Source organism: Triturus cristatus, chromosome 9 (genome assembly GCF_964204655.1).
Source record: "Triturus cristatus chromosome 9, aTriCri1.1, whole genome shotgun sequence".
Taxonomy (NCBI): Eukaryota; Metazoa; Chordata; class Amphibia; order Caudata; family Salamandridae; genus Triturus; species Triturus cristatus.
In genome coordinates this window covers 374,072,501-374,085,814 of record NC_140592.1, presented here as the reverse complement: position 1 = coordinate 374,085,814, position 13,314 = coordinate 374,072,501, and the positions used below count along the sequence as shown (strand labels likewise).

Here is a 13,314-nt window from a genome sequence, read left to right as displayed (position 1 = left end):
AGTCCTGGCCGGCCTGGAAAAGTTCAGCGCTGCCTATCTAGACGATATTGCGGTTTTCAGTTCCGAATGGAGTGAGCACCTCCAGCACCTCCGGAGGGTGCTAACCGCCCTGTGCCAGGCAGGCCTCACCGTGAAAGCCAGCAAGTGCCAGATTGAGCAAGGTTCGGTAGTCTACCTGGGGCACCAGGTCGGAAGCGGCCAGGTCGCCCCTCTACAGCCCAAGATCGATGCCATCCTAGCCTGGTAACCACCCACTACCCAAACGGAGGTCCGAGCCTTTCTGGGCCTCACGGGCTACTACCAGAGATTCATCCGGGGGTACGGCAGCCTGGTCGGTCCCCTCACGGAACTCACGTCCAAGAAACAACCCAAGAAAGTGCAGTGGACCTCTGCCTGCCAAGAGGCGTTCGATGCCCTGAAAGCGGCCATGTGCACTGCCCCCGTCCTCCAGGCCCCCGACTACTCCAAGGAGTTTGTGGTACAAACGGACGCCTCCGAGCATGGCATTGGGGCCGTCCTGTCCCAGGTGAATGACCAAGGCCTAGACCAGCCCGTAGCCTTCCTCAGCCGAAGGCTGTTGCCCAGAGAACAGAGATGGAGCACCATCGAGCGCGAGGCGTTCGCCGTAGTCTGGGCCCTCAAGAAGTTACGCCCCTATCTGTTCGGCACCCATTTCAACGTCCAAACCGACCATCGCCCCTTGCAATGGCTCATGCAGATGCGAGGAGAAAACCCCAAACTACTGCGGTGGTCAATCTCCCTCCAGGGGATGGATTTCACCGTGGAACATCGCCCTGGTACTGACCACGCCAACGCCGATGGCCTCTCCCGGTTCTTCCGCCTCAGCGAAGAGAACCCCCAAGAAGATGGGTAGTTCTCTCTGGCTTTCAGCTGGGGGGGACGCGTGTTAGACCCGGCCTCGTGGCATGGCCATCCCTGTCCCCGCACCACATATCCTGACCCATGCACCTCATGCAGCCCCCGAGCACACAGCCTAGCCGATCCTTCCCACCAGAACACACACACACCCGACCCGGACTTCCCCGTCCGTGGCCTTCCTCCTTTCGGCCACACCAGGCCCGCGTGCCCACTTCATGCACCATGATGGCCGCCCGGCCCCAGCGTGACCCTGGCCTAGAGGCGCCACTCCGGCTGGAGGACATTGCGCTCCCATTGGGATGAGAGAGGGAGGAGCAGTTTCCATCGCACCTCTGAGCTCCCCTGGGAAGGTGGGTTTCGATCGGCCCTCTGACCTCCCCGAGGGCTGGCTCCATGCCTGCTGGGTGTCTGGGACTCCTCCCGACCCGGCCCTGAAAGGATCAAAAGACAATGGCAGGAAACCCCGACAAGCGACCCCCAGGTGACAAGACCCCTGCCTGCACAGACTCCGGACATCAAAGAGGAGTCGACCTATAACAAGGGGTGCTCTGGGAATATCCGGCAGATTCGCCTTTGGAAACACCTGAGCCCTGCTGAGTGACTCGCGGCTCCCTGAAGATCGTAAGACCCCCGAACTTGTGCTTGAGCCCTGCTGAGTGACTCGTGGCTCCCTGAAGATCGTAAGACCTCCGAACTTGTGCTTGAGCCCTGCTGAGTGACTCGCGGCTCCCTGAAGATCGTAAGACCTCCGAACTTGTGCTTGAGCCCTGCTGAGTGACTCGCGGCTCCCCGAAAGATCGTAAGATCTCCGAACTTGTGCTTGAGCCCTGCTGAGTGACTCACGGCTCCCACAGACTCTCCTGGTCCCGCCGGACCCCGACGACGACAAGCGTATCCCCCGGCTCGAGGATTGTGAGCTGTGCGCCGGATACGCCCCTGCATTTGATCCATATCCCCAAAGACTGTCCCGCTACCTCCTACCACCCCGAGACTCTGTGAGCCCGTGCTCTACTTGTATATATTTGCCTTGCTGATCATAAAGATCCTACGACTCCGATTTGATAAAGATTTGTTCCTAAGAACTCACGGTGTGGCGTCTCTCTGTCGTGTGGTGCCGAGTGTACGATCCTAGATACAAGATTCCTCCCCTGAGGAGTCTCCCGCCAGTGCCCAGCTACGATACCTCGAGGGTTGGTCTCAGGATAGTCAGGGCCCCCCTCCGGGCTCCTCTGAGGTCGCCTTCTAACAGTGGCACAGTGATTATGACTACAGATAAACAGTGGCACAGTGATTATGACTAGTGACTAGTCAGTATGATAACGACTGTTATATTATATGTAATGTTATATAGATTTATACAGCGCACCGCTACTCCCATAAGTGTCTAGGCGCTAAAAGACAAACGGCACCTACAGATAAGACCCATGCAGATTATTGGAAAAGCCAAGTCTTTAACTTTTTCTTAAAGACGGGGCGGTCCCATTTTAAGCGCAGCTCTCTAGGGAGCTGGTTCCAGTTACCCGGCCCTAAGTAAGAAAACGATCTGCTGCCCGTTCAAAGCTGGCAGGTACGTGGGACTTTCACCAGCTGTTCAGAAGAAGAATGCAGGGTGCGGCAAGGGATGTAGTCATGGATCCTCTCCCTCAGATAGCTGGCCCCGGAGCCACGCAGGGCTTTATGCACTAAAACCATTGCCTTGAAGTTTATCCTATTTCTTTTTGGAAGCCAATGAAAAGCCTCCACATGGGCAGTCATGTAGGAATTGAGGTCTTGGAGGGAGCAGAAAAGCATTACTGCACCAGCAAGACATTGCTGGCCAATAGAATATGTGATTGATTGAAGTTCTGAAAAGAGGTCTGTATTTTGACTCAAGAAGAACCCATGGTTGCATGTTTGGATCAAGACCTAAACCAGGGAAAATACAAACAGAAGATACTCAAAGATTTCACTTGACAGAATTTGACACCCAACCACTCATGCCATTTGGAGGGGCACAAAATCCACTGCCCCTGCATGACAGCACTATCATCATTGACACAGGTTTGGTGGAGATTCTCAAGACCCACGGCAACCCTCCATGCAAACCAACTACATGATCAACCTTCATGCATGCTAAGTTGGAAGGTGTAGGATATCCTCCCCCTCACACAATATGTCAGTAACACTAGTCCAACCATTCAAACCAACCTCTCAGATCAATGTGGTTGGGTATGAAATGCCCCAGTGGAGAACCTCTACTGGATAAATCACAACTGTTGACTGATGTCTGCACAAAGCACCCGAAGGCAAGTGAACTGGTAAGTGTTGCACCATACAAATACCAAGTGCATAATATAGCAATATGTAATTGTAGGGGCGTCATACTATGTTGTGGAAAAGAGAGTGGGAAATTACATTGCGACAGAGCAGGGTACAAAATCCTGGGGTAAGATTTCAAAAGCTTTGGTCTGATTTGAGCTGGACTGAAGATGCAAGTACAATTTAAAAGCGTCACACTCTAGATGCCCAATCTCTGTAAAAGACACACTATTGATGGACGGAATGCAGAACAAATCAAAACATTTACCCCCAGTCAAGAGATCTGGGTTAAATCCATCATTCTTTTGCTCACCATGCCATCCCAGTTTCGACCTGGCCATATGTAAATCAGTCTTGACCCTGTGCCTCATGGGAACAGTCCAGCCCAAACTGCCAAGCCAGGTCCTCCCTAGACCAGAAACAAGCATCCTAGGACTGGTTTCGGGGTTTCACCCCTCTTCAGCCAGGATAGCTTGATTCCAGTGGCACAGTGAGCCCAGGACCCTCGTCTGGGCATACCTGGCGCACTTAGGGCAGAAAGCAAAAGACACACAATTGATGGACGGAATGCAGAACAAATCAAAACATTCACCCCCAGTCAAGAGATCTGGGTTAAATCCATCATTATTTTGCTCACCATGCCACCCCAGTTTAGACCTGGCCATATGCAAATCAGTCTTGACCCTGTGCCTCATGGGAACAGTCCAGCCCGAACTGCCAAGCCATGTCCTCCCTGGACCGGAAACAGGCATCCTAGGACCGGTTTCAGGGTTTCACCCCTCTTCAGCTAGGATAGCTTGATTCCAGTGGCACAGTGAGCCCAGGACCCACGTCTGGGCATACCTGGCGCACTTAGGGCGAGAAAGCAAAAGACACACAATTGATGGACGGAATGCAGAACAAATCAAAACATTCACCGCCAGGCAAGAGATCTGGGTTAAATCCATCATTCTTCTGCTCACCATGCCACCCCAGTTTAGACCTGGCCATATGCAAATCAGTCTTAACCCTGTGCCTCATGGGAACAGTCCAGCCTGAACTGCCAAGCCAGGTCCTCCCTGGACCGGAAACAAGCATCCTAGGACCGGTTTCAGGGTTTCACCCCTCTTCAGTCAGGATAGCTTGATTCTAGTGGCACAGTGAGCCCAAGACCCACGTCTGGGCAGACCTGGCGCACTTAGGGCGAGAAAGCAAAAGACACACAATTGATGGACGGAATGCAGAACAAATCAAAACATTCACCCCCAGTCAAGAGATCTGGGTTAAATCCATCATTCTTTTCCTCACCATGCCATCCCAGTTTAGACCTGGCCATATGCAAATCAGTCTTGACCCTGTGCCTCATGGGAACAGTCCAGCCCAAATTGCCAAGCCAGGTCCTCCCTGGACCGGAAACAAGCATCCTAGGACCGGTTTTGGGGTTTCACCCCTCTTCAGCCAGGATAGCTTGATTCCAGTGGCACAGTGAGCCCAGGATCCACGTCTGGGCATACCTGGCGCACTTAGGGCGAGAAAGCAAAAGACACACAATTGATGGACGGAATGCTGAACAAATCAAAACATTCACCCCCCAGTCAAGAAATCTGGGTTAAATCCATCATTCTTTTGCTCACCATGCCACCCCAGTTTAGACCTGGCCATATGCAAATCAGTCTTGACCCTGTGCCTCATGGGAACAGTCCACCCGAACTGCCAAGCCAGGTCCTCCCTGGACCGGAAACAAGCCTCCTAGGACCGGTTTCGGGGTTTTACCCCTCTTCAGCCAGGATAGCCTGATTCCAGTGGCACAGTGAGCCCAGGACCCACGTCTGGGCATACCTGGCGAACTTAGGGCGAGAAAGCAAAAGACACACAATTGATGGACGGAATGCAGAAAAATCTCTGTAAGACATTCTGGGAACAGGCAGGACACAGAAAAGAAGACTGTGTGGGTGGGAAGGTACCCAGTAGGCCTGAAACCTGCGTTTTGTTTTCCTGCGAAAATGTTCGTGGAACATGCACAGATGTAAATGTAAATGTTGTAGACTTGTAAAGCGCACAGCTGCCCCAGCAACGGGGCGTCCCGGCGCTGTAGACCGCTGGGGAACCCGTCCTGGCTATCCCTGTGAGATGGTCCCTTTCTGGGAATCTCCAAGGTGAAACCAGGCATCCCCGGCGTCTGTGGGGGGCCGTTGTAGAGATGAGGCAAGCTTAATGCCCAGAGTTGCCGAGTGTGTTCCTGGTTAGAGTAGGTACCGAGGCGAGAATTATCGAGTCCGTTTTGACCCTGGTCCACGACCCTGCCGCGTCGGGAATTGAACCCTGGTCCCTGGCCGATTCTCTGCTTACGGGTCTGCCGCCTCTAACCAGTGAGCCACACCTCTCCACTGGGGTGGAAACATATTTGATTGAGCAATCCTGGATCTGCCACATAAGGACAAGTAGAGTGAAAGTCACCAAGAGGTGAGTCATTTGAGATCTGAGCAGGACGTAGTGTTTGTGGTATTGAGTGGGGCTGTATGGGTGATGTACCCGGCCTGGGCTACGACTAGGAAAGGTGGCATTGTGTTTGGACCAGGCTTTGGGCCTGTATATAGTTCTTGGACTATCTCCAGGTTTACAAGACCTGCTAGAGTGCTGCATGCTTGAGAGGCATGGGTATCCTCAAATAAGATTATTTAGAAGATAAAACTATTCCAGTTTCTCCTTGAGTAGGAACCAAGTAGCCCAACTGTCTTCTTTAATGTGAGACAACTGATCTCTTTCGTTGGAGACAACCATTCCATAGTCAACTTTCTCCATCTCTAACCCTGCTCTTGTCTGTATCTAGATGCACCGCCTTCAGCTCCAACCTGTGGGGTGAATCAGGTACCCCAGTTCATGACCTGTAGAAGGAGACAATCCATGAAACCATCACCTTCAGAAGGTGACAACCACCTATCCAATGACGATAGCAGCAAACAACTACCCAATCCGTACTCTGTATCCAGAGACATCTATCCTTCCCATTGCCTATAGAAAGTGATTGCCAATGAGCTCTAAGTCGTAGATGAAGACAAGCAATATGGTTGTTAGGATCGTTACAAGAAGGGGAGCAGCCGGGACTATTTGCCGCAGGCCCCACTCTTTACAGCACCTTGCCCAACCACTGCTAAATGTATTTATAAATTATCAATGAGGGAGGCAACCAGAGTAGGCCCCCATATCATGTATGTGACCTGAGCCCCACCAAAGTTTCTGACAGACCTGGTGATCGCTGATGCGCCATAATATCAAGTGTAGCAAAAGTGACTTCACACAACCTTTGGCAGCAGATGAAATCAGTAGGTCGCTCCTTGGTCTCATGGCTAATCCCACAACAGCCTCATATTTGCTGCATACTTTTGGTGTTAGGCGGAGCGCGAGGAGTGAAGACTGCAGATAGTAAATAGCTTCTTGGCCCTGCTACTGCCTTCATGACCCCTAAGACCAAGGCCACTGGAATTATGTGGCAGGAATTGACCAAATTATGTGGCAGGGTTGAGTAAATTATACGGCAAGAAAAGTCAAATTAAGCGGCATAATCCGCCACATTTTGTAAAAGTATTACTTCATTATTTCGCAATTTTGAAACTTGATACCACTGTCTGGGCATTGATTGTACATTAGTACCAGTTTAACACCCAAATATAGCAATAAGCAACTGAAAGGTGATCAGTCAACCTTTGCGAAGGCCTTCCACCGCACAGCAACACGTGTCGCTGCATTTTTAGTAACTTTTGAACAATTTGAGCTAGAAACAAATGTTTTTGTTGTTAAAATCTACAGATTATGTGACAGATGATGGATTATGTGGCAAATGCGTTGTTGGACTTGGCCCTTCTGGCCGTTTCACCCCTGAACTTTTTGCTTTTACTGGTGACCTGGTGGTAGTGATTTTTGGTTTCTGCGCACTTTCCCTGTGTCCCAGAGTAAAGTGCGTGCGCACTCTGAGTGCATGTGGTGAAATAGGCCTGCCCTCCCATAGGAATGCATGGGGAATGTATGTGTCCCTGGTAGTTCCTGATGCGTGGGGTGTGCAGGCTCGAGTTTTAGTATGTGCGGACTCGTGTGATTGAATGCTTCGCAATGATGTATGATGCGTGATTATGTCATGTGCAGAAGTGCCACTTCTAGGAGTTGGCATATTAGTGTAAAATGTGTCTGGCGTGTGATTGGCTGGAGCTGGCTGGTGAGCCTGGCTCCAGGAGTCTGGGTGGGTCTGCCCCAGTGGTGAGTGTGAGATTAGCATGCTGATGGCTGGGGAGGAGTGCACCTTGGTCCTGAATAGGGCAGGGCTTTCCCTACACAATGCTGGCTCCGCCCCCTGTGGTGCGACTGATGACCCTAGCCCTGCCAGTGAATAGGGAGAGGGGCTGAGCAAAACAAAGTGCTCAGTAACCAGTTGTAACTGGTTCGCCCCTTCCCTGCACCTTGAGACAAAGGGAAAAGGTGTATTAGAAGGGGCTGTGTCCCCTTACAATTTGTTCTCTTCCAGGATCCTGCCTGAGGGGGCTGCTGCTGCTGCTGGGCCAGAGGACCGCCACTTGGACTACCTCCCTGCCTGGAAGCCCAGTGAGCTGGCTCTGGGCCCAGCCTTGCCCCCTGCCTACCTTCCTAAAACTTTGCTGGACTTCCTTTCTCTCCTAAGCGCCTGGGAAGCGCTGTCTCTTTACCTGCTGGGGACCGCCGTGGTTCCAAGGGCGAAAGTGCGGCACCTGGACTGAAGAGCGCCTGCCTGTCTGGAGCAGCGCGGAACTGCGTTGGATATCAAGGGAATCCCGACATAGGGATTCCCCCGCTGTGTGCCCTCCGAGCGGGAGCCCACCCGCTTGTGTTGCTGCATGACACGCGGGAGCCTACCCTGCTTAATTATTCAATTTCCTATGCGGGTGCCCACCCCGCTCGCCAAATAGCGGAACCGCGGGTGCCCACCCCGCAGGTGTTGTTGTCCGAATACGGGTGCCCACCCCGTGTAGAAATCACCGCCGCTGCCCGCGGCAACCCGGAAATCGTGAGGACCCGGCCCGGATGTGGGCGGGGCCAACTCCGGACGTGCAGGGGATTGCGGGGCTCCCATGCCCTGAGGAGAGCCCCGCAAGTGCACCAGCCGGTTAGCAGAGGCGGAGGGGGCCCAAGGCACATTGCCGGTGCCTGCCCCCACCGCTGAGGAAGACGTACTGCCGCCGGAGCCTCCCCCCGCAGAGAAGAAGCTCCGCCGCCCCGCTGCGAGGGACCGGAGCAGAGAACCAGCAGGAGGTTGCCCCGACGAAGCCCCGGTGAGTGAGGGGGGGGGTCGCTCCCACGCTAGTGCCTGATATCTTGCTGAGTCCCCCGAGCGGGACTCCAACGTTTAACGGGGCACATTGTCCTAGAGCCGAGACGGCTCCACCGCGAGGGCATATTTGTTTAAGAGCCCGAGTGAGGCTCCAACATCGGGGCCATTAGTATTCTAAAGCCTAGAAGGCTCCAACAGACGGGGGCAGTTCTCTTGGTGTTCAGAGCGGCCCCGGAAGGCAGCGGGCCACTCCAACGTACGAGGACATGGACAGTGATACTGCCTGCGAGACTCCAACAAGGGGCACATTGTTTCTTGAGCCACGGAGGCTCTAGGGGGGCATTTCTAGTTGTTTGAGCCCACGAGGCTCCCCCATTGTCGTAGGGCACCCCCGAGCCCAGAGAGGGCTCAGGAGGCACGCCGGTGCCAGGTTCCTTTCCCCCAGCTGCCCAGCACTTCGTGGGCAGCTGCATCGTTTAGGTGGTGCTCAGTCGCTCCTGGCTTGCGCAGCCCGCGCAGTCTTGCCCTGACTCGGCTGGACACAGGGCGTCCTAGCCCCGACAAGGCCAGTTGGCCTAGGGACTAGCACAGGTGGTGGCTAATGTGAGTTTTGCGCTATTGTTCCTAACCTGCACCTCTGAATGTGTTTTTATGCGTCATGTGCCTTGTGTTTACACCTCTGAATGTGTTCTTATGCGTCATGTGTAATGTGCTTATACCCCTACAGGTATTGTGATACTTAGGTGGTTGTTTTCTCCTAGTACAGGTGGTGCTAGTGAGGTCCTGGTTCCCTGCGCGATATTCTCCTAAGGTGGTTAGGGTTGCGTAGGTGGTACTTACCTGTTACCAGTAGTTACTGGTTGTGTGCTACATGTGTTATTTTGCGCTACAGTAATTTTCTATCCTATGTTCTAAGTGCTAAGTTCTAAAAGTGCTAATTCCTAACAGTGGTCCAGGTGGCCCTATCCCCTGTACATATAATCCCTTGTAAAATTCTGCCCATGCCATTTGGCACAGTGTAAATTGAGTGAATATTATCTAATGTGTTTTGGTATAATACAAAGGCTATTTTCATATATAACCTTGTGTGGAGTTTCCTTTGTGTTGGGCCTTGGGTGTTGCTGCTGGGTGCACGCGCAAACGCTTTACACATCGCCTCCGAGATAAGCCTGACTGCTCGTACCAAGCTACCAAGGGGGTGAGCAGGGGTTATCTTTGGCGTGTAACTCCCCAGCCCTGACTAGAGTGGTGGTTTCTGCCTGGCTTTGGCGCAATCCCTAGCCAACCAGAAATCGCCATTTCTAACATGCGTCAAATCAATAATTATGCGAAAATCGCCGCAGCCACACAATCGCATAATTCTAGTGGCCCTGCCTAAGACCAGTATAGCTAATGTGGTGCTAAACGCCTTGAAAAGTGCACCGGTTTCTACCTCTGACTCCCCCCTAACTGATGTCTATGACAACTACTCCACCCATCAGTAGTGGAGGAGAGTGAGTACAAATGTAAGCCTGTATTGGGAGTGGGAGGCAACTACTCCCATGTTCTCAAGTGCCTCAGGCACCAAATAGCTCTGGCGGCCCTCGGCTGCAGTTGTGTAGATTTCATAAAACGAATGAGGCTTGGTTAACTTACCCATCGCCAAAGAAAGCGTTGATGATTCTGTCCCCCAGCGGGTTCACTGCCAGCTCCCCGATACAAAGGAAGTTCTCTTTACTGCAGAGAAGACGGCAGGACAGGGCGAAGGCGAGGAAGGAAAACATGACGACAGAAAGGAAACAAAGAAAGTGAAAGAAGAAGAGTGGAGAGGAAGAGAAGGAAGAAGTGTGGAAGGGAAGAAGACGGGAAATGGGAGGAAAGTTACAGAAGAGGAGCCAGAAAAGGTGAACGGATGAAATGTAGGAAAAGGATGAAAACGTGGATGAATGTGATGGGCAAAGCAAATGGAGGGGAGAACATGGTAATAGATAAAGGAAGGGTAAAGATGAAAGGGAAAGGGGGGAAGAAGTATGGGGAGGAATAGAGTGGAAGAAGGGAAGGGAAATTGAAAAGGAGAAGGTGAGGAATGGGAAAGTAAGGAGTTAAGTGATGTGACAAAGCACCCACAGAAAATATATGAAGTTAAAGAATGGGGAAGAAAGGGGCAGGAACAATGAAAAGGGTAGTAAGGAAGAGAATCCATGTGAAAGGGTAACACAAAGGTGAAGAAAAATAGGGGAATTGAAGGGAGAGGAGAAGAGAGAAGAGAAGAGAAGAGAAGAGAAGAGAAGAGAAGAGAAGAGAAGAGGAGAGACGGCATTAAAATCATATTTAAGGACTGGGTGTCACAAGAGTCTAACATAAAACAACATTAAGTGTTAAATCAGTACTACACAACAAATAACATTGTACCATATGAACTTGAGAAAGCACCCCAAGCTACTCAATATATGCCTTCACTCTGAGTCTCTATCACCAAAATTGGCGTGTTCACACCCTTGGGGTCTTCAAAGATGCATTATAAACCTCAGGCCAAGGAGGTGCCCTGGCAACAACAAACTATTTCCTCAAGCCCGGGCTGCATCCTGACAATGCGCACTAATCACTCAGACTCAGCCGCAACCCTCACATACAAATTACCCCATATACCCAATTTGCACACTAGAACCACATCCTTAATGCCATTGGCCTACACACATGCTAAAGTGTCCTCCCTCATTTCAGGATACTTCCTTCAAATAAAACACACATATATTCACCCCCCAATACCCTCTCACAGGTAGGGTCCACTCTGAACTACTTAGTACCCCCATCGATGAGGGCTGCAGTCGTGGAATACTAAATAACATTTTGGTTCCGGCTTGCAGCGCAGGCTTCTGTCGTTGCAGTTTCAGCCTGTACAACTCAATTACAAAGTACCCCCTTGACCAGCTAATATTGTCAAACCAAAGCCCGGCCTTACTAGCTAGGCCTACCTACCCACCTCCTGCATCGGGCCTGCATTTCAGAGGAAGGGCTCCAATAATATCCATAATGTCTCTAACAGAAGTGGGCAAGCCAAGAAATTTGCTGGGCAAGCCAATGCCAATCCAAGGGTTGGCTTGGCTTTAAGAGTCCAAGTACGAGGCGAGCCATCAAACGATTCAAAAAGTAAATGGTGCAGCACATGTCATGTACAAATAATAGTAACATTTCTTATTTTGTTGGGCCATCGGAGATTTGGCCCCTCGATCGCCCGCCTGATGCAAAGTGGGTGGTCGAACGGCCAGTTTCTAGTACACCGTACCACTGTGAAAAACCTGGTGGTAAGGGACAGTAAAATCTTTTAAATTACCCCTACACCATGGAGGAAAACTTCCCTGGTAGGAGGAGCATTAGTTTTTGTTTTTTGAAAAACAAAATCCCGCTTTGGGATTATGTTTTTGAAGAAACAAAAACAAATTAAAAGTTTGAAAGGTGGCTGTCTTGTTTTACGTAGCCGTCCATCAAACTTAATTAATTGACAGGAACCACTGTTACAGCAGTTCCTGTCAATGACTATTTTCTACTGGGCTGGAGAACAAGTCAAAATTTGGAGGAAAGGTACACTGTCAGGGCAACAGAATATTTTACTCTGTCACCCTGATTGAGTAAATACCGTCCACCGTACTTTAAATGAGTCCCATAATATCTCTCACCTCCAGTGCCCAGACATTACTGCCACGAGTGGATCAAGAGCTGTCATTTTGTCAAGTGTCCCATATGTATGGCCAATACTGGTGTATGTGAAGCAACATTATAACCCATTAAAGCATATGCAATTGAGGGTTTTATATAGCATGCATCCTGAAGTATATTTCTTCAAAGTTGTCTTATCGTTAAGGCTAAATTCAAATGCGGCACAGTGAAGTATAGTGATATGTGTAGGCTCACACTATTTGGTCAAGTGGTAAGCCGCGATTTTAACCCAGTTTCCTTACCGCAAGGTGTGCTATCCAGTCAGTGCATGAATATCTCTTTCTCTGTCCATCTACCATCAAAGGACAATGCTTTGTTTTCAATGATTTCCAATATATGAATAACATGTTTAAATGTCTTCTTTCAACAATGCTAAGCATAAGGGAATGCAGAAGAATATTTTTAATGCTACTATCACTGCCTTCCTTTGACTTAATAAAAAGCAGCAAATCAGCACCTCAATGATATGAAATGTACTGATAAGTAAAACAAAGAGCTCTCCGACTTCTCAAGGTCTGTGAGACACTTGCGAATTACAGCTCAGCATGGCTGCAGACACACACAGCAGAAAAGTAACTTTATTTTAGATTTTGTGTGCTCTGCGTCGACTGATTGTGAGACCGCGCGGCCCCCGACCATTGAACCACCTGAGCCCTGCTGACGAGGTTGCGGCTCCCGAACTCCGAACTACCTGTGCCTGCTGAGTGACTCGCGGTTCTCCCCTCGAGGAAGAATTGGCAAGAGATCGCCAAGAGAAACAACACCCTCCAGCTCGAGGATTGTGAGCTGTCCGCAGGGTACTTGGCAGAGACACTACATTCAAAGACTGTCCCGCTACCCCCATTCCCCTACCACCGATTTGTAGTCTCTTGTGCCACTGATGTACTACTTGCAACTTGGATCATAAAGATCCCTTGAAACCTTCGATAAAAGAACCTATCGTCCTACGAAGAAATACGTGTGGTGTCCCTCTGTTCGTAGTGTAAGCTCAGGGTGTGCGCGCCTGGTTCGGCCTACTTGGGAGAGGTGGATCAAAGGGGTGGGCAAGACGTGTATCGTACCCCTCTCCGGCGAACGCCTTTCCAACATTTGGTGGCAGCGGTGGGATCCGAGCCGACACCGAAAGAGAGCGTGCAGTGAACGACTGACGCACTACCAAACAGAGA

The 13,314-nt window shown here is 50.9% G+C and overlaps 1 protein-coding gene across 2 annotated transcripts in view; it reads right to left on the bottom strand.

The window, feature by feature from the left end:
• Positions 1 to 13,314, bottom strand: part of LOC146797975 (calcineurin B homologous protein 2-like) — a 76,521-nt gene that overhangs the window by 43,591 nt on the left and 19,616 nt on the right. For both annotated transcript variants that reach the window (XR_014968575.1, XM_085625195.1), the window contains exon 3: positions 10,088 to 10,168. Coding sequence is in view for 1 of the 2 variants with exons in the window: in XM_085625195.1 (XP_085481321.1) it covers positions 10,088 to 10,168 (81 nt within the window). In the remaining variant the exon portion in view is untranslated. The remainder of the gene's footprint in view (positions 1 to 10,087; positions 10,169 to 13,314) is intronic.